Raw genomic sequence first — 26,910 nt, forward strand, 5'->3', positions numbered from 1 at the left:
TATGCCACATTTACTGTACTACCGGGCGCACTGACTTTTGTTTGTAGACCCTTGGGGCTGCGTACAAATATCTGCAATTTCAATGCGAGATCTGGATGCATGGGGGGGGGGGCAAATTCGGGTGCCACATTAATATTTATACAAATACAATGTAAAGGACTTGTATTTTAAGCATATGTGGGGGTCAGGTCATGTTACAGGGGTTGTGAAATCATATAAGTGGCAGAAATATCACTGTTGCAAGGAGTGAAACATCGGAGCAAGGGCATAACTGCAACAAGCACTGCATATGTGCAAGTCCCTGCACCCTCTCAGAAGTGCATAGTGAAGGTGCTGGGAGAATGGGTTTCATTGCACTCTCCCTCCCTCTTCCAGCTCCAAATGTTACTGTGGGGACTGGCTGGTGTAGGACACCTTGCACTTCTATGGACATACCTTAATGGGTTCTTTAGCTCTATGCAGCTCCTCGTGGAGTGTTGGCAGTGGCTCATCTACTCTTGTTTTCAGCGTATGAAGAGCTTGTCGTCTATCCTCGATCTTCCATTCCAAATTGTCTCTCTTCTAAAGAAAACAATGAATTATACCATCGCCATATGTTTATTATGCCTTATTAGTTTGTGAAAATGACTTTTTAGCACACACAAACAGTGTACTGTAGGCTGGGCTTACTACAGATTCAGCATGTCTTGGCTGTGGCTGTAGAAATGATGCCAATAACCTTTAAATGTTAGATGATCACTTTATGTATCAGTATAGGCTATTCTACAATACAACCAGCAGCTAATAACAAGGTAATGCATAAAACCATGCAGCATTCCCTGGGTAAACGCTTAGGAAACAATTGAATTAAGCTGTACGGTACTCCCTTTTGTGCGGGAGATGAAAGAAAAGTGATGTTCCGGATGCCATTGGTCCTTTCTCTGTGGGACAATCACTTCTCCATGTTTAATTCTCAAGGAAGTAACGTTTGGAAATTTGTCACAGTACTGGAAAAGCAAAGCCTCAACGAGTGCCAGGAAATTCAGGATTAAGTAGCGTCATTTACCTGAGCGAGGTCACTAAAATGGGTGACAATAGCATGTAACTGCAGTGCTGTGTTCTCCCATAGGGCCTGAAGTTTAGTCAGATCATGCTGCAGAACGTCTCGGCATTCTGGTGTAGCAACTGCCAGTAAGTCTTTGTCATTGCTGATCGTTGTGAAGTAACTGGGCTGCAACCTCTTCAGGTGTTGCTCCTTGTCCTGATTAGAAAACAATTATACAGTTAGGGGGTAATGTATGAACTTAACTGGGCGATATCTTGAAAGATATGAACAATATCGTTCATTCATATCTTTCAGTGTGTATGCTACAACGATGAACGTGCCCGCAATCGTTCATCGTTGAGCAATCATAGTTAAAACATGCCAGTCAATTTGGACGATATCGACGTTTGTACTCTCATATCGTCCAAATTGGCCATCGATATCGTCCAGTGTGTAGGCTATAAATCGCTGCCGAAAATATCGACCATCGGTAATATTGATGGTCGATAGTATTGCTACCATCGCCCAGTGTGTAGACCCCTTTAGCTATGGGAGTAGATGAGTGGAGAAGTTGTTCACAGCCAGTGGCGTAAGTTCGTCCCAGTTGCCCGGAGGCAAGATAAATATTGGTGCCCCCCTATTTCCTATATCAAGATAAATATATGTATGTATATGTGTGTGTGTGTGTGTGTGTGTGTATATATAGTGTTTTGAAAAAAATGTATATACTGTATTTAAACATTTAATTGTCTTTTATTTTAAATTACACATTTCTTAGCAGTCATACCCAGGATTAGAACCCATGACCTGTTACACTAACAGCAGACACTTTACTGATGGAGCTATTTGCTCCTGTACAGGAAACATGAGAATTCTAACCATATGAAGTAACGTGTAATTGTCAGAGAAGTATCTTCATATAGTTAAAATTCTCACTTTTCCTATACAGGAGCAAACAGCTTCATCAGTAAGGTGTCTGCTTCTACTGTAATAGGTTGTGGTTTCTAATCCTAGGTGTGACTCTTGTAAAATGTGTATAATAAAGAGTGTGTGATTTGTAAGGTGCAGGTACCAGTGAGGAAGTCGGCCACAGAAAAGACAGCTATCAATTAACTTAATTCAATGGTGTCACAGAATAGGAGGAGAGGTGCCCCCCTTCAGAGCAGGAGCCTGGCGGCAGATGACTCTGTTGCCTCCCAGAGTTCTGCCTCTGTTCACAGCTACCAATCAGTTTCTAGCTAGTATTTTTCACTGTATGCATGCAAAAAAGGTCCTATTTTATATGCTCTAAGGGTACTTCATGATACAGACAAATGCTGAGGAGAATTGGCGGCAAATCCTCACCACAGCAAACTAGCTGCCCCATTCCTATATTCCTTGTACATATCTATGTGGCTTTCTTGACAGTGAAAACAAAAGCCAATAAATGGATTCCAAGTATTATTATTGGCGCGGAAGTTGTCAGTATAAACTTAAAGTATAAATATAATACATACAGATGAAATCTGCTGCATAAACTTGCCTTGAAATAATACAGGAGTTTCCCTGCATTATATAGACTGTGACATTTCTGGCTGCTGACACTGGAAACGACATCTTGTAAGCCAAGCAAGTGCTTCCCAAGTCTTTCTTGTGAGACTCTGAAGTGCCGCCATTGCTTCAGCAAGACACTTATCTCTCTCTTCCTCTGCTGCACCAGCCGGATCACACTCTGCCACTTCTCTTTTAGGGAGGTAAGCTTTAAAATGAGCTCATTTCTGTGGAATAACGTATTATTTTTATTATTTACACTCCATTTCTTTGCATAAAAAGTTCTAGGAAGTTATTTTTCCATATATGCACCAATATGTTCTCTGTCAATTATGTTTTTATCGCTTACAGCAAACATTTCCCCTTAGGGATTGTTTCTTGTTAACTAGAACCTGAATAACAAACATTCACAGTTACTATAGGGGGGGAAGTACGGATGGTGTAATGGTTAGCATTTCTACCTCTCAGCACTGAGGTCTTGGGTTCAATCGCCCTAACTGTGTGGAGTTTGTATATTCTCCCCGTGCTTGTGTGGGTTTCCGCTGGGTATTATTTTTAGTGTCTGCACCTAAAGTAGACCTTTCATCATGTAATGCAGCCTGTACACAATGTATTTTATGCTGCAGCACACACACTTCCCCAGCTAGAACACTAGTACACTCACAATCCGTGACTGCTTTACATGCTCAACCCCCTGTACTTATCAGTCAAAAGGGTTGGGTATGTTGTGTTGAGGTTCATAATGTCAACATGCTTAGCATTTCAACATCCCTCATGTCTACAATGATGAAATGTTGACATTATTAGAATATCAACAAAACCATGTGTTCCCGTGGAAGAGCAGCTTTACTTACCTGGTTGCGGATCCAGCGATGTGTCTTCTAGGTCCGGCGTTTATCTGATCCACCCCTACATCACCTCTATATCTAACTGTAGTGCTAACTGTAAACCTTCCCCTGCAGCCTAACCCTAAACTGTCCACCAGTGCCTAACCCTAACAATGCGAAAGGGGACGGTTATGGTTAGGCAGCAGGAGGGGGAGAAGAGGGTTGAGCTGTGGTGGGTGGTGTTTAGGATTAGGATGCAGGAGGAAACGGTTAGGGTTAGGCTGTGGGAGAGGGAGGAGAGTGTTGAGCTGTAGGGGTTTAAGATTAGTATGTGGGAGTAGACGGTTTGGGTTAGGCTGTGGAAGGGGAGGGTTAGGATTAGGCTGTGGAAGGGGCCGGTTAGGATTAGGCTGCAGGAGGGGGAGGAGAGGGTTGAGCGGTGGGGGTTAGGATTAGGCTGCAGGAGGGGGAGGAGAGGGTTGAGCGGTGGGGGTTAGGATTAGGATGCAGGAGTAGATGGTTAGGGTTAGGCTGTGGAAGGCGGCCGGTTAGGGTTAGGCTGCAGGAGGGGGTTGAGCGGTGGGGGTTAGGATTAGGATGCAGGAGTAGACGGTTAGGGTTTGGAAGGGGCCAGTTAGGGTTAGGCCCGCTGCAGGAGGGGGAGGAGAGGGTTGAGCGGTGGGGGTTAGGATTAGGATGCAGGAGTAGACGGTTAGGGTTAGGCTTTGGAAGGGGCCAGTTAGGGTTAGGCCCGCTGCAGGAGGGGGAGGAGAGGGTTGAGCGGTGGGAGGTGGTATTTAGGATTCGGATGCAGGAGGAAAAGGTTAGGGTTAGGCTGTGAAAGGGGATGGTTAAGGTTAGGCTGCAGGATGGGGAGGAGAGGGTTGAGCGGTGGGGTTAGGATGCGGGAGAGGACGGTTAGGGTTAGGCTGTGGAAGGGGACGGTTAGGGTTAGGCTTCAGGAGGGGGAGGAGAGGGTTGAGCGGTGGGGGTTAGGATGCGGGAGAGGAACGTTAGGATGCGGGAGAGGACGGTTAGGGTTAGGATGCTGGAGAGGACGGTTAGGGTTAGGCTGTGGAAGGGGACAGTTAGGATTAGGCTTCAGGAGGGGGAGGAGAGGGTTGAGCGGTGGGGGTTAGGATGCGGGAGAGGACGGTTAGGATGCGGGAGAGGACAGTTAGGGTTAGGATGCGGGAGAGGACGGTTAGGGTTAAGATGTGGGACAGGACAGTTAGGGTTAGGCTGCAGGAGGGGGAGGAGAGGGTTGAGCTGTGGGGGGTGGGGGTTAGGATGCGGCAGAGGACAGTTAGGGTTAGGATGCGGGAGAGGACGGTTAGGGTTAGGATGTAGGACAGGACAGTTAGGGTTAGGTTGCAGGAGGGATGGGGTAGGGTTAAAATAGTTACCAGGATCCCTCTGGATTTTGACTGTGGGGATGTGGCTGTCGGCATTATGACCATCGGTATTGGGACTGCCGGGGTTTCATACCCAACCCCATGACAACATATGGTATTGCAGCAGCGTGTATAGTGACACATGAAGTTGCAGGTCCCCACATGGGATTACATGTGTATCAGGGCACAGGGTATGAGACATGCAGAAGAACCCTTTGGCATCTAGCCCCAATACCAGTTGTACCTCCTGCACGTTAACCATTGTTTGTATACATATCATACTAACCTATTCTCTTCCTCCGACTCCAAGAAACTCAAAGCTTTGTTCACAAAAGAAGGTAAAATGTGTTCATTTATGGCAATTTCAGCATGAAGTCTCTGCAAAAAAAGCAAAACAACAACTGTGCAGTCAGATAACAGAAATGCAGGTTGTAAAAAAAACAGACCCAGAAGTTGTTAGAAATATCAGCAAAATGACAACAGCACACATCAGGAATGAGTTCTCCATGGGCGTTTCAGGCAGGAGACCAGGAGGGGACCTAGGGGGTCATTCAGACCTGATCGCACGCTAGGAGTTTTCGCTGCGCTGCGACCAGGTCACAACTGCGCATGCACCGCAATGCGCAGGCGCGTCATACGGGTACAAAGCGGATCGTTGCTGGGCCATGCATTAAACAAAGAATCCATTCGCCCAGCCGATTGCAAGGAGATTGACAGGAAGAGGGCGTTTGTGGGTGTCAACTGACCGTTTTCTGGGAGTGTTTGGAAAAACGCAGGCGTGTCCAGGCGTTTGCAGGGCGGGTGTCTGACGTCAATTCCGGACAAAAACAGGCTGATGTGATCGCAGCGGCTGAGTAAGTTCTGAGCCACTCAGAAACTGCACAAACTATTTTGTGCCGTTGGCTGCACATGCGTTCGCACATTTGCACAGCTAATATACACTCCCCTATAGGCGGCGACTATCTGATTGCAGCGCTGCAAAAAATAGCGAGCGATCAACTCGGAATGACCCCCTTAAAGTGTTGACAAAAAAGGAGGTCCTATAGGTGTTATGGGAGTGTCATGAGTATGTTATGGCCATGTCAGGGGTGTGTTATGGGTGTGTCAGGGGCGTGTTATGGTTGTGTCAGGGGCATGTTATGGGTGTGTCAGGGGCATGTTATGGGTGTGTCAGGGGGGTGTTATGGGTGTGTCAGGGGCATGTTATGGGTGTGTCAGGGGCGTGTTATGGTTGTGTCTCATTATGTGACTGCTATCTCTCAACACCGCAGCCAGAGTGGTAATAGGCCCTCATTCCAAGTTGTTCGCTCGCTAGCTGCTTTTAGCAGCATTGCACACGCTAAGCCGCCGCCCTCTGGGAGTGAATCTTAGCTTTGCAGAATTGCGAACGAAATATTAGCAAAATTGCGATTAGAAATTTCTTTGCAGTTTCCGAGTAGCTCGACACTTACTCTGCCACTGCGATCAGTTCAGTTAGTTTCGTTCCTGGTTTGACGTCACAAACACACCCAGCGTTCGCCCAGACACTCCCCCGTTTCTCCAGACACTCCTGCGTTTTTTCCAGAAACGCCAGCGTTTTTTCACACACACCCATAAAACGGTCAGTTTCCGCCCAGAAACACCCACTTCCTGTCAATCACACTACAATCACCAGAACGATGAAATTTCTTCGTTACGCCGTGAGTAAAATACCAAACTTTTGTGCAAATTTACTTGGCGCAGACACACTGCGAACATTGCGCATGCGCAGTTTGCGACTTATCGCACCGATGCGCAGAAAAAGAACGAGCGAACAACTCGGAATGAGGGCCATAGTACGAGAACGTTACAAGGAAGGCTGTGCGCCGGACAGGGGCTACTTCTGGACTCAATGCTGCGACCGATGGTGGAGTGTTTGGATCCCCTAGTGCAGTTGAGTATTTGGCAGTGAGCGTTACAGAGTGGAATTCTCAAGCTGACGTTTGCAGATTGCGCACTTGGGGAACCGTGAGAACTAGCAGCCACGCATTAGATGCATGCAACTCTGCATCAGCCCCATCACTAGGTAAGATTTGACTGAAATATACCTAGCAACATTATTGAGCAGGATGACTGTAGTGATACAAGACACCTACTGCAACGCTGCTAGAATGCTGTGTCTGGGTGCCCTGATTCTACCCGTATTACACAATAATTCAATATCTGCATTTGTGGTACTATGTGCCAGACACATACCTCATACACCTCCTGCTGCGTTCTCAGTTCCTCGTATGTTCCTGCGATGCCTACAGTCAGGCTGTTCTCCATCTTCTCCAGACTCCGCATCCAGGTTTCATAATTCTGAATGAAGTTATTTTTTTCTAGCTCAGTCATCCGCTGTTCCCTGTTTTATAGACATTATTACTGCTCATTGACTGCAAACTTACATAGACATAACTTACATCACATAGACCAGGCATGTCCAAACTGCGGCCCTCCAGCTGTTGTGAAACTACATATCCCAGCATGCCCTGACACAGTTTTGTTGTCAGAGAATGCTAAAGCTGTGTCAGGGCATGCTGGGATGTGTAGTTTCTCAACAGCTGGAGGGCCGCAGTTTGGACATGCCTGACATAGACCTTCATGACAATACACCATCGGCCAAACTCAGAAGTACTTTCCATAGGAAACAACAGTGCATGGAAATTTACCAAGATTCTTGTTTGCAAACTCGGGCCAACATAAATTTTAGAAATAGACAACCCCCTGAGATGGATGATATGATATCCAGATGGACGGAATGCCGGCGGTCAGAATCCGACAGCGGCTTCCCCACTATCAGGATTCCAACAGCCCCCCAGAAAATACCCTAAGCCTCCGCCGCCCCCTATCCTAACCCTCCCTGGTGGTGCATCCCTGCACCCTAACCCCCCTTCTAATGCCTAAACCTAACCTCCCACCCCTGCGAGCACGTTCCGCTATTAGAACGATCTGGATTCCGGGCGTCAGTATTTTGATGCCGGGATCCTGACCTCTGTTGTGATTTTGACGCCCTCGTTGGTGATTTCGGTGTTGGTATTTCAGAATCAGAATCAGCTTTATTGGCCAGGTATACTTGCGTATACTAGGAATTTGTCTTCGTTTTGCTATACAACAGCCAAGGGATGGACTTCCTTAGTTGCCTGAGGAAGAACAACCTCTGCTGCGCTTTCCCCGACAGTGGCGTCAGCGTTGAACCCCCATTTAAAGTCCCGGGAGATTGTGGTCCCTAGAAACTTGAAGGAGTCCAATAGCGATACTACACGGTCAGAAATAGTTAGCGTCGGTGCACTAGCTGACTTTTTCCTGAAGTCCACTATCATCTCGACAGTTTTGAGGGGGTTGAGCGTAAGGTTGTTGTGGATGCACTACTGGGCCAACTGGTCTATTTCCCGTCTATAGGCCGGTTCGTCCCCGTACTTGATGAGGAAAACATTCACTGTATCAAACAGGCCCAGTATCTCTTCAGCTATGGTATGTCTCATATAGTTGAACTTTAATTTCCAGTCAATGCAGCTGCATGTCAACTGATATTTTGCTTATTTTATGGTGACAGTCAATTTATATAGAAACACTATAATTTTATGTCACATGTGTTATAAATGTTAGCATACACAGAAGTTTTACATTTTCTTAATAAACACAGAAAACTCTGATGCTATATTTCGGTACTGACCTACAGTCTTCTAGCGCAGTTGCTATGGTTTTAGCCCACATACGATTCAGGTTCTGTAGCGACATCTGGGTGCGGTCATCAAGGGGAAGAGTGAAAACCTCCTCATTTAAATGGTCAACATCATTGGTTAATTCGCTGAGTTCCAAAAGATGCTTCTATACATCAAACGCAAATTTTCATTCATTAATAATCCGTATTCTGTCTCAACAGCCATTACGGTGAGGTATTAATTATATACCTTTACCTTTATCACGTCAGACTTTTCCTCCTTTTCCTTTTCAGAAAGACAAACATGGCCGACAATGTCAGCTGACGACTTCACATATGACTGGAGTTTTTCTAGGTCACTCTTGAAGGACTCAACCTCATTCTGGATTGACTAGAAAATGTATTTAAAGCATTAACGTCACATTTAAAAAATTCTGATAAATGGAGGAGTTTTCTGGATATAATAATGCTGAGGTTTCAAACAAGAAAGTCTTTATCTAATTTTATGTGCAAATAAGAGATGGTGACCATTTGACCCTAATTCACTAGATGTCACTATGATGTCTACAGAGAGCCTTTATTACTTTACTAGGCTTCTCTAGCTCTACAAAAGCTTTGGATTTGGGTTTGAGACTGACCCTATGGGAACCCTAATGAGGAGGGGAGCCCAGACAGAAGCAAGCGAGAGCCGATTCAGCTCTCTACTGCCAGGAAACACTAGCAGGACCATGGAAAATGCACCTACTGTAAAAGTAACTCTCTTAGGGGGTGATTCCGAGTTGTTCGCTCGCTAGCTGCTTTTAGCAGCATTGCACATGCTAGGCCGGCGCCCTCTGGGAGTGTATCTCCGCTTAGCAGAATTGCGAACGAAAGATTAGCAGAATTGCTACTAAATAATTCTTAGCAGTTTCTGAGTAGCTCGAGACTTACTCCTACACTGCGATCAGCTCAGCCCGTTTCGTTCCTGGTTTGACGTCACAAACGCCCTGCGTTCGGCCAGTCACTCCCCCGTTTCTCCAGACACTCCCGCGTTTTATCCTGGCACGCCTGCGTTTTTCCGCACACTCCCAGAAAACGGTCAGTTTCCGCCCAGAAACACCCACTTCCTGTCAATCACACTCCGATCACTTCAACGATGAAAATTCTTCGTTCTGCCGTGAGTAAATCTACTAAGTTTTGAGCTAAAATACATTTTTGCATTAATCGCTCCGTTGAGAAAATCGGCAACGAGCGAACAACTCGGAATGACCCCCTTAATGTGGCAACAGTGGAGACCTATTATATGTAAATGTTTTTGATAAAAATTTAAATATTACAAATTACACGGTTACGGAAGAAGGGGTTGGCATTCATAGGTCAGCAGTATTGCGGCGATGCAAGGGACCTAGGCCTCTAGCTTAGTCACTGGACATTTTGCTGCCATTTGCATACTGAACATTTCTATGTATTAAGTTTAAATTATACAGTACTGTGAAAAGAAAGGTCAAAAATAAAAAGAACAAAGCTAAAAACAGATCTTGCCAATGTGCTACTATTTATTCAGATGGAATCGTACGTCCAAACATCTCCACAAGTTGTCACAAACTGCGGCTTTACTATATTCAATACGGGAAGCACTTTTAACGGGATCCGTTTCATTTGCAGGCTGTCGGGATCCTGGTGGCAATGCCGCCAGCCGGAATACCAGCGCTACAGGACTATTCCTGCTTGTGGGTGTCCACGACACCACAGGGGAAGGTCAGGGAACTCTGCGAAAAGAAGCCCACAGGCTCCTATAGGTGGAACTTTCCGGAGCTTGATGCACATCGGCACATTACAGACCCATAGCATTCTATGGGGACTGCAGTACCAGTGGGACGCAGCATACGTATCTCTGACATCCGTGCGGAACACTTTTATGTCTATTGAGAATGTAGCAAACCTCTGACATCTGTAATGTTTGGAGGTTTCACCACATTTTTGAGGACAGTGCAACTTGCCCAACATGTGATAGTTTGCTAAGGGCTAAGTGTACATTTCCCCCCCTTAATGTTCACAAATGTCCCGTTGCAGATGACCGAGTGGGAATAAAAATACTGGCAACCGCCCTCCCCCAATATCCTGAGATATTACCTAGTCCTCACATTGGAAGGGATGTAATGAAGTCAGAGTTCGGCAGCCGTACTGAAACTTGTTTTTAAAGGGGCAATCATTTACAAGGCTAAACCATGCCCTGTAAATGATTGCCCCTTTAAAAATGTCCAAGCTCGGCCGGTATCCCACACAGCCACCGAACTCGGACTTCATTATATGGGAGAATTGTGAGTTTTGAAAGATGGCTTTTCACAGTGGAGCAGCTGCTAGTGACAGCTCCAGCTTCACAGTTTAGTACTTTTCACCGTGTAACCTGTTCTGTGCTATTACTGTATGCTAACGGCACACAGGTTTACATCGATTAGAATTATTTCTGAATACCTTCAATTCAGTGGCCTTGGAAGAAACGCTTCTTTCCAAATGAGCGATCCGGTGGGAAGTGTTTTGTCTCTCTGACTGAATGGCATTGGCGGCTGTGGGGTATTGCTGCACCACCTTGTCTGCCAGCTCGGAAACCTGCAGGTTGTGCGCTCTGAGTCCCAGCAGGCTTTGTTCCAACACCTGTACATAACAAAAACACCAATCTATCACATGCAGCAATTTAACACATACAGAGCAAACGCTTTTCCTGAGCGACAACACAAACATACTTCCAGACAGCAGCATCGCTATTCTCATGTACATTTCTTCTCAGACACTGAACATATCAATGGTTTCTAGAGTATATGCTTGAGTATTCCATAAAAGCATGGTGGCAGGTGTAGTAAGCCTGGAGAAGTGATGAAGCAGTGATAAGCGCAGGGTGATAACGCACCAGCCAATCAGCTCCTAATTGTCAATTTACATATTAGAGCTGATTAGCTGGTGCGTTATCACCTTACACTTATCACTGCTTTATCACTTCTCCAGCATTAATACAGTATATCTGCCCAAATATTGTTCCTTCAGCTGTTGCCAACGAATGCCCAATAAACCGGCATATGGGGTAATTCCGACCCGATCGCTCGCTGCAGTTTATCGCAGCGCAGCGATCGGGTCGGAACAGCGCATGTGCCGGCGCATGCCGGGCGGCCGAAGGCCGTCGTTCCCCGATTACAGGTAGAGGCAGTCGCTGGGTGGGAGGGGGCTGGGCAGCGGCATTAAGCAGCCATTTAGGGGGCGTGGTCCAGCCAACGCAGGCGTGGCCGGACCGTTGGAGGGGGCGGGCCGTGGTGGCTGCGTGACGACCCGGGGCAGTGTAGAGGTTTTCCCGGCCAGCCGCTGTGCGATGCTTTTGCATTTCTGCGGGGGGAGGCCGGCACTGACCTGCGGGGCGGACTAGCTCTGTGCTGGGCGTCCCCCTGCATGTCTGAGTGCCTGATAATAGCTGAGCTAAATCTAGCACAGGTACGATCAACTCGGAATTACCCCCATAACCCCTGGTGATTATACAGGGAAGGGCCTGGCCTTCACAAATCATTACACTCCCCTTTCTTACTATAATAATTAATATCCTTTATATTATAAAAGATAGAGGGCGGAAATGCATCAAACCTTCCAAAGAGTGGTAAGTGGAGCTATCCCAATGATGTATTCAACTTGTAATCCATTGACAGGCTGCATCGTACATACTGGTACGGCTGCCATTGCTGTACGCTAAGGGGTAAATTTACTAAAGCTTCTAAAACAGAGAATTTGTGATGAGTCCCATAGCAACCAATCAGATGCTGTCTATCATTTTTCTATTGCCTTTTAGAAAATGAAAAGACAGCAGCTGATTGGTTGCTATGGGCAACATCACCAATTCTCTGTTTTAGAAGCTTTAGTAAATTTATCCCTAAGGGGGGTATTCAATTAAGTGCCCTTTTTTTCAGCTAGCCAAACATAATTCGCCCTAAAAACGGACGATAATTGCAGATTTTTCGACTGGAATTGAATACCCCCCTAAGTGTATAGTGAATTAATATATGAATATTGGCTCAGCTCACAAAACATGAGTTATTGGGTTTCAGAAAAATCGTTTTCTGCTCCAGAAATGCTTCTCTGTCCAGTCTCATGAAAATGAGAGAAACAACATTATTTTGAAAGTGTTTCACTGTTAATGACTGTAGATGTATTAAGCCTGGAGAAGTGATAAAGCAGTGATAGGTGCAAGGCGATATCGCACCAGCCAATCAGCTCCTAACTAAATTTACATATTGGAGCTGATTGGCTGGTGTGTTATCACCTTGCACCTATCACTGCTTTATCACTGTTTTACCACTTCTCCAGGCTTAATACATCTGCCCCTATGTGCTATAACTGCCAGCAGAATTTCCCAGGTTAGAGGCATGACCTGGCTGAAGCGGTGGCACATGGGGATATGTACTAAGCAGTGTTAAAAGTGGAGAAGTGAGCCAGTGGAGAAGTTGCCCATGGCAACCAATCAGCTGCTCTGTATACATTTATAGTATGCAAATTCTAAATGTTCCGTTAATGCTGATTGGTTGCCATGGGCAACTTCTCCACTTTTATCACCGCTTACTACATGTCCCCCATAGTCTCATATAATCCATAATAGGCTTTGTTTTATTGAACCAAAGCATAATTATTATGTCTAGAATCTCCTACAGGAAATATGGGTAGGTATACATGAAGGTAGTGTTTATTAATATTCACTAATGCAACTGTAAAGTTATTCTCCCACTACTGAAGAGAAGAATAACTAAACAAAAAAAATGTGCATTTCTCTTAATAAGTGTAGTTATATATTTAAGGGAGAAATGTAATTCTCTAAATCAGTATAGTTACATATTTAAGGGGGTATTCAATTCATCAGCACTGGCTGCGAGTTCCGTCAGTTTCACCGGAACCTCCCAACCACCATCAATGCAGATTTTTCCTCACACCCCATAGAAGTTTGCAGGAAAATCTGGGATTTTTGGATATCATAATTGCTGGTAATGGGTGTAGATGCCTTTATCGACCAGGCATTTCCAAAAATTGGATATCCCTAAACAATTTTATATTTTGTGACTTATGGATGCCATAGATCATACAGAGCACACAAGTCAGATTTATTCCCAGTTGTGTGACATCTGGGTATTACATCAGTGGGTTAATATCAGCACCCAGAGACGTGGGGCACAAACAGAACCGCACAGATTAGAAATGATGATTGAAGCTTTCAGGAAAAGGAATTGTCTGAGACTGGGATGACCTGGTCTAGATCTGCCAGCTGCCGAGTCTTTAGATTAGACTGTAAACAAGAGAGCGGTCTGCAGCCAGTGCGCAGCATGTATGTCAGTGGGGAGGACTGATGACAGGAGTTATTATATCACTGCTACTTTTCATTTTTTAAGCTCTATTAAAGATATCTATAAATATGTTAAAAACAAATAAAAACATTCTGTAAAGGCATGTAATGCTGATGTGTGTGTAATGCGTTCACTCTGAATAGAATTCTTCTAAAAACTAGGTCCTATTTATGGGTGTGGTTTAATAGATAGACAATCAGTAGATAGACACCACATGTTAGACAGAAAAAAGGTCTACAGGTTCAAAGGGTGGTCTTCAGTTTGCCGGCTGTCGGGATCCCAGCGCACAGTATACCGGCGCCGGAATCCCGACACTTTATCTCCCTCTTGGGGGTCCACGACCCCCCCCCGGAGGGAGAATAAATAGCGCGGCGCGCCGACATGCCCGCAGTGTGGCGAGCGCAGCTAGCCCGCAAGGGGCTCATTTGCGCTCGCCACGCTGTCGGTATGCCGGCGGTCGGGATTCCGGCGCTGGTATGCTGGTCGCAGAGAGCCCGGCCGCCGGCATACCATACTACACCCGGTTCAAAAGGTTGACAAGATCAAAAGGTAGACTTGAAAAAAGTAGACAGTACAATATGTCGACAGATCAAAAGGTCGACATGAAAATGGTCGCCATAAAAAATGTAGACACCTTTTTTTTTGTTGTTGCATTTTTGGGGTTTGTGTGGATAGTTTTGTCATCTGGGACCCCTATTTGTAGAAAGGGCATGCTCCGGGCACGCTGCGCTCGCCACAAGGTTTGTAACCAACTCTATGCCGACATGGATAGAGAAGGTATAAAAAAAGTCTAAAAACATGTTTAAATAACGACCTGTGTCTATCTTTTCTATGTCGACCATTTTCATGTTGACCTTTTGACCTTATCGACCTAATGTCTGACTTACATATGGTGTCTATATATTGACTGTCTAACTAGACACTGTCTATCTATCATCCGGGTACCCCTATTTACAGGCCATCTACATACAGTGGTTCTCCCACCTGAAGTCAGTCAGCTTTTTTAATTTGGAATGTTGGGATGTGTGTTATACAATGCACAAAGTCTTTATTAATTTGGTCATTGATCTCCCTATATAAAATGTTTACAAAATAAAAGTGTACTTGTCACAAATAAAGGCGGGGCCTACCCATTAGGTACACACTGAAAGATGATTTGATAATACTAGCAACAATCTATTTAATTCGCATACCACCGATATCAGAATGAGCAAATATTTGATTATGTCAACAGATAATCTTTGAAACTCACATGCAAATCCTGGATCCTTTGCTGTAAAGTGTTTTGCGCCCTGTCTTCAGAAAGTTTAGCGCACATGAGCCGTTCACATTTATCTTCCACTTGCTCCATGTGCGGTGTGAGCTCCTCGCGTGAACCAATGTAACCCTCCCACAGCTGCAATGAGGAGCCGACTGATCGAAGATGGGCAGAGAGTTCCTCACAAGCGGCAGCCCACCTGTCATTGTACAACCAGCAAAATACAGTCAAAATTAATCAGTCACCTAGAAACAGTGGAGGCAGCCATTTTGTGGCCTGAACCAAAAATTCAGAATCACATTGCTTCTCATTCCTCAGTGATGCCACATGTTCCTGTTAAATCAGTAGGATGAATATTGGTTCAGCTCACAAAATGGCTGTCTGAGGTGCAGGTTGGAGGTCATCATATGGTAAACATTTAGCACTACAATCATAGTACAAATACACATACACACGGTATATAAATCAGGAATGGACCGATCTTACAAATACGATAAGTAGAGACATGTAATCAATAGTGTTACACAGAAGAGTTTTCATTTATGTGACCTGCTGCTTATATAGTAAGTGACAAGATGCCTCAAAAGCACTCGGGCCCCTGGGTACTGCATCAATAAATGGGCACCTGAAAGCTATACTGACAGCCGCCTTCACTATATTTCTACCCTCTGTTGTCAAGATGGGAATGAAGGGGTTATTGGTTAGGAACTGGTAATTATACTTAGTTCACAGTCACACATAGTAATACAGAAGAGTAGAGGAGTTTTATGTCATATATCACTACGATGTCATTGTATTATGTATTAGAATATGAAACCACCTTATGGGGGATATTCAATTAGTGCCGAGTTTTCCGACAGTCGGAAAATCGGCACTATTTCGACCGTTGGGTATTAAATAGCGGGCATTTTCGACAGGTTTTTGCTCCATTTTCGCCATGCCTTTTATTTATTTTTTTGTCAAATCGGCATGGGCGAACACACACCAAAAAAACTGCGAATTCGACAAAACACGTGGTTCGCCGGCGTATTCGCCGATCCATGTGGTTTTCACCTGGGCGGATTTTTCGATAAGTCAATAAATCAGATTGGGCTTTGAATAGGTCAAATGTGAATCTGACCTACAAACAGGCGGAGAGTGCCGTTTTTTTTTTTGACTAGTCGAAAAAAACCCAGCACTAATTGAATACCCCCCTATGTCTCTTAATGCTTAGGAGAACGGTAGATCACTGGGGTCAGGTCTGATCCAGTGCTCCAACGGAACACCACTGGCAAGGCATAATTAGGGTGTTTAAGACAACTTTAGGGTCACAACGTTCATAGGTGTACACCAAAACTGCAAAACCAAAAAGTTTTATGGGTTATAAATAATAATAAACCACTATAGTGTTGCAATATGGACAATATTGGTTCTGTTGACAGTGCAAAGAAGGCAACTGCTTGACCTACAAGTCCCTTACGGGTTCCCACATACAGTACTGCAAGTTATTTTCTAACCATTTATTTCATTGCTATTATATCATGCTCTAGGGCTGCTGTCTGGTCAGCTGATACATGTAATAATGCAAGGCAGGACAGTTACTCCTGCAGCTGCACAGTGTTAGCCATTAGCAAATAGATCATTTAATTAGAATTGGTCTTAATTAAAATAACATAATGATACACTCATACTAATGAAGGAAAGAATATGCTTATTCCACATTAATGAGATTCAGTGAATAGACAGCAAATACAGGGGCAGATGTATTAACCTGGAGAAGGCATAAGGAAGTGATAAACTAGTGATGTGTGCAAGGTGATAAACGCACCAGCCAATCAGCTCCAATATGTAAATTAACACTTAGGATCTGATTGGCTGGTGCACATATCACTGGTTTATCACTTCCTTATGCCTTCTTCAGGTTAATACATCTGCCCCAAAGTCTCTGCTACGTGATTGGCTGAATCAGTTCATATCTGTACATTGGAAGAAGCAGCAGGGAAAGGAAAGTGACAGGATAATCACTAACCATTTAAAGCTTTGCGATCTTAGTTTGGATTTCATGTGATATTAGACCTGGATAGATTTTCAATATTTGTACATTAACTAGATCCATATATTAGGGTTTAAAGTGTTTTTATTCTCTTCATTTACTCAGTTTTATCTAATAATGGGCGGGATGTACTAATGTACATCGCCGCCCTGCGCCACGATGCTGATCGCATATGTACTAACATATGCGATCAGCATTGCGGAGGACAGCTCTTCCGATAAGAGCTGTCCTCCGCGATGCACAGCGGCAGCCTGACTTCCGGGATTCGGCCCCAGAAGTCAGTCTGCGCATGCGCGGGGTGACGGGGGCGGCCGCAGGGCATGCTGGGAGGGATCCGATCGGATCCCTCACACAGCGCCGCGGAGAGAAGCCCATAGGCTTCTATGGACTATCGCCAGCTAAAGCTGGCGAACCCCGCCGCGGCGCTGACCTGGCGGCCGGGGGAGAGTACATCAGGAAAATGCAGTAAACAGGGGGTTTACCGCATTTTCCGCTTAGTACATCCCGCCCATAGTGACATTCCTATCAACATATCATACGTACGTACGTACATACATACATACAGTTGATTTAATATGTCAATAATTATATCATTACATTTTATTTGCTTTCAAAAAAAACACTTTCAAATTGTGCAAACTATTTCTTTTAATATACTAGGTACCAGTCTTGTATATACGTTTCTTAATATGGTCTCTTATTCTGTACTATCAACAGCTGTACAGTACCACTTATTGTGTATGATGTATGATCATCGGAGATATCTGCTGCGATCCCCCGTTTTTGATCGCAGCAGATTTAACAAGATCCGGAATAATGCAAGTATCTCTAAGTGCCTGACAGCTGAGCAATACATATATATCCCTTCTAATGGACAGGGTTCAGGGCTGAGATAAAAGATGGTCTCTTGCTGTAATAACTGTACATCAATCTTATGCCCAGTGTAGAAGGGGTAGAACATTTTGTAATTCCGGGAACCACTTACCTGTCTCTGGAGTCCGAGCATTCCCGTTCCAGGATTCCCAGTACTGTGGGACTGCAGAGATCTCTCAAATTATTTAGGGAGGCTCTAAGCTTACTCCAGTTTTCTTCACGTTGCTCTGCTTCCTCCTGAACCTCCTACAGGAATACATTACTAGTATTACATTAGCGCTTTGCATGGATGTTGTATTTGTATGAGATACTGTACACAGGAGAAACTAGCCTTTACAGTAACTCTGACACAATTAACATCATACGGGGGGAGATGAACTAAGGGCTTGATTCGTGTTTGTAAGTAAAGCAGAAAAGCAAGCAACTGGGGAAAAACCATGTTGCACTGCAGGTGGGGCAGATGTAACATGTGCAGAGAGATTTAGATTTGGGTGGAGTGTGTTCAAACTGAAATTCAGATTCTACTTAACATTTATCTAGCTGCTTCTAGAAGATAATAGATAGAATCTGATTGGTTGCTATGAGCAACATTACCAGTTCTAAAAAAAACCTCCCACCTTAGTAAATTTACCCCTTAGATTTCAGTTTGAACACACCCCACCCATATCGAAATCTCTCTGCACATGTTATATCTGCCCCAACTGCAGTGCAACATGGTTTTGCCCAGTTGCTTGCTTTTTTGCTTTACTTACAAACACAAATTAGGACCTAAGACTTGGAGAGTAATAAAGTGGAAAGAGATAATGTATCAGCCAATCATCTTCTAATTGCCATGTTACAGGCTGTGTTTGAAAAATGACTGGGAGAAGCTGATTGGTTGGTAGTTTATCACTGTCCAAGGTTTAGTACATTTGCCCCAAATTACTTCACACGCCACGTAGGATTCTGTGTGCAGTTTGTGATATCAGAGAAAGTTACAATTATTAAACTGATTTATGAATGTAAACATGTAATTAGAGGGGTTGGGTACAGGATCCCGGCAGGCGGAAACCCCACAGTCAAAATACCGACGCCGGAATCCCGACCGTCAGAATGCCGGCAGAGGGGCGAGTGGAACGAAGCACCTTGCGGGCTCGCTACGCTGTGGGCTCAGTGGCTCACTTCACTCGCCACAGGTTCTAATCCCTCTTCATGGGTGTCATGGACACCCAGGAGTGGGAATAGCTGTGGTGGCGCTGCAGGCATTCTGGTGGTCGGGATTCCAGCGTCTGTATTTTTATCGTCGGGATTCCAACCGCCGGGATCTCAACAACACCCCAATTAGAGGTATGCAGTTACCTACTGGCGTATCTGTAATTGGTGCAAGCTGTGCATCGCACACTTTGCACCCATATAACTATACTTACCACTCCGTCAGCACGGCGCTGGCTGCAGAAATTACTGGGAAAATGGTCGCCGTAGTGATTTGCGCACGCGCAGCAGGGATGCACCTAAAAACAAGGGGCGGATGCCATGTTTTCCAGAGATCTACGCATGCACAGTACAGTCTGACACTTTGTCAGAGCCTACTGCGCCGCCGGTAGAATTTAACATTGTTCATTTTACAACTTCAAACACGATGCTTTACCATAATATCTGAAGTTGTAAAATGAACAATGTTAAAATGCTTTAAAACAGGTGTCTACAGCGGATATCCACAAATTTACAGTTCCCCCTGAAATGGCGTTAGTTACTGTAGCCTATGGACTACTTACTGCAACAGTTACCGGAAGAGGGATCTCAGCAACAATAGATAATAGTAACTTGCTATCACTTGTACAAAAATGTGATGTGTTCCTTTCTACACGGATGATACACAAGGGCTGTACCTGTAGTCGCTTCAAGTGATGCTTCAGACAGTTCACAGAGGATGAGGGGGTTTTGCTTTGGTCGAGAACATACAGAAATGTGACCGTCATCCTCTCTACGTGCTCATGGTTCTCACTGCAGGCTTTCCAGTGTTGCAACACTGATTGCATAGAGGTCTTCAGCTGTTCAACCTGAAATTACAGATGTACACATGAAAGACAAGTACTTTGATATTTCAGCCTGGAATCGGATGCTACTTAAAGCTACAGATTGTAAATCTGATGTGTGCAGGAACATTGAACAAGAACAGCTTTATCCAAATCATTCTTCACTTTAGCAGACACTTGCAACCTTTAGATGTGTGTTTGCAAATACTAACTCTTGCTGTTAGTGCTGTCATCTAAATAACTTTTAAGGGTATAAGCTTGGATAGAGATAAAGTGGAGAGAGATAAACTACCAGCCAGCTCCTGTCATTTATCAAACACGGCCTGGAACATGGCAGTTAGGAGCTGATTGGTTGCTACTTTATCTTTTCTCCAAGCTTTGATACATGTACCCCTTAGTCAAAGTACAGACCTGTTTAGCCACAACGTCCCTCTGTTTCAGCAGGGTGTCTGACGTCAGCACACCATCACTTGGAACACTTTGATCTCCTGTTGGACCTCTGCTTGTTTCCAATTCTTCAATCACATTGGACTTTGATTTCATTTGCTCTTCAAGTTCCTACCACAAATAATTTGTTTTATTGTCACTTTTGCTACTAATTCACTTTACTAAAGCAAGTCTCATTAAGAAAAGAACAGAGCCAGCGCCGCCATTAGGCAAACCAAGGTTTTTGCCATGGGTGCAAAGGGGGCACATAAAACACTGAGGGAGCGACATAATGACGGAACCGGCCGCTGACATGACGCAGAAGCGGCAGGCGAAATAGCTATGAATAGGAAACACACCCTTCTTAAGCCCCATACACACTAGATCTCGCTCAGAAGGGCCAATCTTAGCGAGATCTTTCACAATCCCGTCCAGTGTGTACACTCAGTGTCGTTAACGATGCGCGCTCCCACACACCGTTAACGACCCACTCCCTCGTCTGAACATGTACAGACGAGGGAGGTCCTCGTTAACGACAGCCGTGTGCCATCATTGCCCCAGCCGCCACGCCCCCGCACCCCACCGGCATCGGCAAGTGTGTATGTACTTGCCAATGTCGGCAGCCCGCTGGGGGCCCCGCTGACTCCAATATTGGCGTCGACGGGGATCGGCTAGTGTATACTGACCTTTATGACATTCAGCAGGTCGACACTGATGAAATCAGAATGTCGATGATGTGGTTTTAAGGAAAGTCTATTCCTAACCCTAATACTGAACCTAACCCTAGTGTCGACATTTCTTTTCCAGATGTTGATATTTAAACCAGGTCAACATCATACATGTAACATTCTGTTGTCACCGTCGACAATCTGACTGCATACACGATTCTACTGTAATTGAGTCCTAAGGGAGAAAGAGCGCTATACAAATAATATTATGATTATTATTTTTATAATGCTCATGATATACTGGAGAAAATTAAAAACAAGCACAGTAACATCGCAGCACATGCAGTCCCCAAACCATTGTCAATTGCAACTGAATCGGGACTGCAGTGGGCGTGATTCAGGCCCTGAGTCGCTAATCGTGTACTATGGGGCCTGATGCAGAAATGGACACAAACCCGATGAATTACGTACTTCTCCGATGTTTGTCGCTCTGCACACGGTAAGGATCTGTCCTGCGTATGTGCAGATCTGTGTATGCGATGACCGTCTCAGTGCCCCCCTATGGCGCAGCCTGTCTGACATGCTGCAGCTGCGTGGGAGCGGGGAAGGGGCAGTCTGGCTGCTACAGGTGACTCCTGTCACTGTGTTCTCTATTCTGCGATTATCTTCTGCAGAGTGCAGGTAAATAGGGCAAGGGGGGTGTGCAGGGTGCAATTTAGAGGACACCTCACTTACGTCACTTGGCTCGCACCACCTGAGACAACTATTTCCTACTGCACCATTGGTGGATTAACCCCAATTTCCTGGGACAATGAACGGTCACAGGATCCTCATTCTGAGTCAGTGCCTGCTTTTTACCTGACTGGTATCTTTTTAAATTGCTTAATGGGATCTCGAAAAGTGCAGATCATTTAACCATGGTTCTGTAATGTGGGTGTATTTAGAATCCGTGTGCTTTTTGCAGTCGAGCATCGGTAATAATACATCCATATAATTGTTTTTCCTTGGAACTGCAGGACGTACGTGAATTTCAAGTGGCGGATGATTCATCTGGGCAGACTGAAGAGCTGCTCTCTAGCCAATACTTCCAAAAATACTAGTTCCCCAGATTGTTATGCAGCTGTACAGAAATGATCTGCACGGACACAGCGTTACCATTTTGGAAACTACACATTCATGTAATTTCTTATTAATGCCAAGCAGCTACACTATCATTGTCCCAGGCCACTAGGTGGCACTCTTTTATTGCAGGGCACGGACAGAATTTTGTCTGGTCAACGCAAGCAACAGGACTCGGCTCAGCTCTTACTGAAATGATATCAAGCTTATGATTACGCAGTTATATGTCCAGACTTTTACATTTAAGAAAATAAAGGAAAACAAAGTAAACTCTCCTTGTAAATAGGATGTTTCCCTTTAAGCTCATAAATTGAATGTACACAAAAAACACACACAGGGTCTTGGAAGGTTCAGGTCTCCAAAGCTTTCAACTACTTAAGATTTTGTTAGACAAACCTTTGATAGGCTTGAGCTATTGTTGCCCTTACCTTGCACTCTGCCAAGGCACTCTCGGCTCCTCTTATACTTGATGGTCTGTGCAATTTTGTCATCCTTAGCTGTTGGGCATCAAACCAATTACTCACTGTCTGTCTTTTGCTCTCTTGGTCAGAAATGCTCTCAAGACTCTGCTCCAAGTGTTGAATCTGAAACAGGGAAGTGTTACAGTACGCTTCACAGAAACACACCCTACAAAACCAGAAACGGGGTCACTACTGAGTGATCATTAGAACATCCCCATTATAGTCTATGACCATGTGCATGACCAAGTCAGTTGTTTAGGAAATTATTTGCAAATGAAGAGTTTCCAAAGGAAGTGCAGTTTTTCAGAAAGGAATGGGATAAAAAAATGCAGTTTTGGGAATATCCTTTATATCTTGGGATAACCATCAAACTATCAATATGCAGAGGCAGAGGTATGGCGCTCCAACTGTTATGAAGATAAAAATCCCAGCATGCCTTGCACGGGTCTCTCTGGCAAAGCATGCTGGGACATGTTCCACAAGAGATATGTGTTGTCTAAGCACATATGACGTATCATGTGATACATGGAATGTTGGACCGCAGGTCCCTCGGACAGTTAATAAATCAGTGTTACTGTATATAATTTACTGCAATGCATGTTGCCTACAGTGATGAAACAACACAATGAAGTACCAACAGCCTATTCAAATAACTCTTCCTAAATACCCATATAAAATGTATGTCCATCAGTTAAGTGTGGTTAGGTGTGGAATCACAGCCATATTTGATATCACTAGCCATAATGTATATTCAATGTTCTCTACTGTAAACTCCAGACCTTATGAAACATAAAGACTATGAGCATATACCCACTGTCTTACTTAACTAGTGAATGGTCTTAGAGGGGTATCCAATTAGCCGTGGTAATATACAGTGGCTAATTGGTTTGCTGGCGGCTATCCAATTAGCCCTGATAAACCGAAGCTTATTCCCGATGCCGACACTTATCGGGGATTATGCTTTGCGTGCCTAAGGCGTGTGAAGCATAATCCGCGCTAAATGCCCCCTAGACTTGCAATAGGTGCCGCGGGACCTATGTATTTTCACACGTGGGACCTAGTTGAATAGGGTTGATAATAAAATATTGCGGGCATTATCGCAGGTAATTGCATACCCCCCATAAGGTGACACTAACAGCAAAAATGTGTGTTTAATCTCTTTGTACAGGCTATGACAAGTGTGGGGAGCTGTATCTGTTTCTCCTTTGCCCGTTCCCGGTAATATTTTCAGGTCCTTCTGATACTTGGCCCTCCCCAATAATGGAGTTTCCTACTTCCTAATGATATCACATATATCCCTTGCCATTAGGCAATAACACAAAGCTAATGTACTGTTAGAGGATGATCACACCTTTGTTTTATTTAGGTGCTTTGTACATCCTTTTGTTTAAAATAATGCAGAATAATAGAAACCATCACTGAATATGTAACATACACCAGTTTATTCTGGCCTACAAGTGTGTTATTGGGCTTAACCCCTTCAGTGGTTTGCCCAGAAATATTCTGGGCAAGCCAGCGCTGGCAACCCTGGAAGATTTCCAGGCATACTACTGACTGATTTCCCAGGGACTGCGTGCACGGCGCCCGGGAATCAGTATACTCCATTATGGAGTTTAGCCCGCCCCCCGGACTCCTATTGGCCAAAGGGGGTGCTTAGCAGTAAAATGGCTTATGCGGCTTCCCAAGCGTCGCAAGGTGGCCGGGAATCAGCACTGGGGCTGTTGATGTCTGCGGGCGATCGTCAGGCAATTACCTCACCCTGCCCCATCAGTTGCCCCCTCTGCACCTTCCCCCCGGCTCCCACTTCAATTTAAAAACAGCTCATAATGGTGGGTTAACTGGCTTCTAAGTGTAATGAGATTGTGTGTGTCTGAGTGCCTGTTGCAGGGAATTTAGGATGGCATTGCCACTGGGGTACTGTATGTGGCTGAATAGTCTATCTGACTTTTGACAACACCTTCATTGCTTCATGTCACTGATCCATCAATTTGATACATTGTATTTGACATTGTTGGCACTTGATTGTAACGGGTGTAGTATGTTATGCCGGCGGCCAGCATACCGGCGCCGGAATCCCGACAGCTGGGCGACAGCTGAGGGCACGGTGGCGCGCTACGTTATCTATTCTCCCTCCAGGGGAGTCGTGGACCCCCAAGAGTGAGAAAAGCTGTCGGTATGCCGGCGGTCGGGATTCCGGCCGCCGGCAAACTAAAGGCCACCCGATTGTAACAGAGGCACCACAATAATAAAAATAGAAGAATGATTTAAATGGTGGTGATGTATATTATACAACATAATGCATGTATTATAAGACAGAACAAACCTTTCTGTTGAGGTCTCCCTGCATCTGGCTCCACTGCAGGTTTAAGGAACCCAGTAATTCTGCAAGTTCTGCCCTTTCGTAGCGTTTGCTCTCCACATCACCCACACTAAGCTGTAGCAAAGACTGGTTGACAAAATCCACAATCCCCTGCTTGTGGCTCATTTCTTTCCGAGAGATCTGTCAAAAGAACCCGTGTAAGTTACCTACACAAATCTATACCCACACGTGCAGTGCTGTTAGTAAATAGTCAATAAATGGGAAGGTGATACAGATATCAGGAGGAATGGTTGACCATGCATACTTGATCAAACGTGTAAATATTTTGTGGTCTGTAATCTGCCTTTAATGTTCTGTCAATGAGATTCAAAATGGGAATTTATAGGTACATTATAGAACATTTGTACCTACGTTAAATCTTTCTCTGAACCCATTGGGGCACACAGGAACTATGGCTTATAGAGAACAGAATCAGGAGCTTAGATACTTCTAAATTTATCTGCAAAAGCCCCTCTATACCCCATAAGCCTGCCAGGAATTTAAGTAGTTTTCTAATATAGCCCTTACAACATAACTATACGGATAGGAGAGACCAAGGTTCTCCAACAACCGGAACACAAAAAGCATGTCTTGTAAGTGATTGCCCCATTAAAAAAACATCTGAGATTGACCGGCAAGCCGCACCTCCGGCGTTCCCCGACTCCATTACATCCCACCGATCATCTGGCTGGCCCACATGTCAAAAATCTCTGGGAAAAGGGACAATTTCCTAGGGTATATGTTCGTAGGTCTCTTGTGAAAATCTGCTTCTCAGTTCACTACAGCTGTGATAATATTGAATAAGGTTGAATGTTTAGCTCCATCCATCATATGAACCATTGATCTCTCTAATGACCTGGAGCCCCTCTGATGATATTGGTATGGTGCAGCACCCCTAGCCTCAGAATCTGGATTTTGTTGTCTTGTTCTCTGTTGAGGTTCTTGCCCCACAGTCACAAGAGGAGTATGAAATACACCTATTTAACATAGCTGGTCAGGTGATGCGGAGTTTTGTTCTATTTTAAATAGGCATGATCTGGAACACCCTTCAATGGAATTGAAACCTACTGTCACGAACCATCAGGATTTGTTTGTGGACACTGGAACTGGGACCACTGGGTAGTATAGATGTAGCTGTATGATATTTAGCTAAGTACTTTAATGGTGCTGTTAAATGTGAAGACGCTAGGACCGAGACAAGGCAGAAGCAGACTGGAAACTGGATTGGAACCGGATGACGCACTGGGTGTCGGGCTGGGACCAACTAGCTGGATGCTGGGCCAGGGCTGGCTATGCAGGTTACTGGTCTGGGACCGGCTACACAGAATACCGGGCTGTGACAGGCTACACAGGAGACCGGGCTGGGACCAGCTACACAGGAGACTGGGCTGGGACCAGCTGCACAGGAGACCGGGCTGGGACCAGCTACACAGGAGACCGGGCTGGGACCAGCTACACAGGAGACCGGGCTGGGACCATCTATGCTGCAGAGTAACCAGGCTGGAGTCGTAACTAGCGTTAATTGTCTGGGACTAGTAGTGCTGCAGAGTAAGCTGGCTGGAACTTGCACAGGAAGTAGATGGATACCTTGCAGGAATATGAGTGGTTAACTGCACACTGAGATTCAGAAGACCGGCAGGAAGAGAAGGATGTACAGTACTATTCCAAAGGTACAATGCAGCCAGAGCCGGATCAAGGGGGGAGCTCATGGGACATGTCCCTGGGTTCCACTCTCTCAACATGACAGAGGATGGGACACACAAATCAGTGCTACAAGGGATGTAAACACTAAAATATAGGTTTATTTTGACCTCATAAAGGCTAATTACACTTAAGGAAATATTGCAGGTGCACAAAGAAAAAAATGAATGTATATGTATGCCCCAGCCAATATTATATATTTAATTCCAACAGC

The 26,910-nt window shown here is 44.9% G+C and overlaps 1 protein-coding gene across 2 annotated transcripts in view; it reads right to left on the reverse strand.

Annotated features, from left to right (window-relative positions):
- The window catches only part of SYNE2 (spectrin repeat containing nuclear envelope protein 2), a 447,442-nt gene that overhangs the window by 51,439 nt on the left and 369,093 nt on the right, over positions 1-26,910 (reverse strand). For both annotated transcript variants that reach the window (XM_063947243.1, XM_063947242.1), the window contains exons 79-92: positions 24,960-25,136; positions 22,604-22,759; positions 20,374-20,520; positions 19,816-19,986; positions 18,060-18,193; positions 15,037-15,241; positions 10,891-11,070; positions 8,693-8,827; positions 8,449-8,603; positions 6,990-7,137; positions 5,062-5,153; positions 2,547-2,781; positions 1,046-1,240; positions 436-561 (exon numbers count right to left, since the gene is read on the reverse strand). In XM_063947243.1, coding sequence (XP_063803313.1) covers positions 436-561; positions 1,046-1,240; positions 2,547-2,781; positions 5,062-5,153; positions 6,990-7,137; positions 8,449-8,603; positions 8,693-8,827; positions 10,891-11,070; positions 15,037-15,241; positions 18,060-18,193; positions 19,816-19,986; positions 20,374-20,520; positions 22,604-22,759; positions 24,960-25,136 — 2,256 coding nt within the window. The remainder of the gene's footprint in view (positions 1-435; positions 562-1,045; positions 1,241-2,546; positions 2,782-5,061; positions 5,154-6,989; positions 7,138-8,448; positions 8,604-8,692; positions 8,828-10,890; positions 11,071-15,036; positions 15,242-18,059; positions 18,194-19,815; positions 19,987-20,373; positions 20,521-22,603; positions 22,760-24,959; positions 25,137-26,910) is intronic.

This window comes from Pseudophryne corroboree, chromosome 12, assembly GCF_028390025.1.
Source record: "Pseudophryne corroboree isolate aPseCor3 chromosome 12, aPseCor3.hap2, whole genome shotgun sequence".
Lineage (NCBI taxonomy): Eukaryota > Metazoa > Chordata > Amphibia > Anura > Myobatrachidae > Pseudophryne > Pseudophryne corroboree.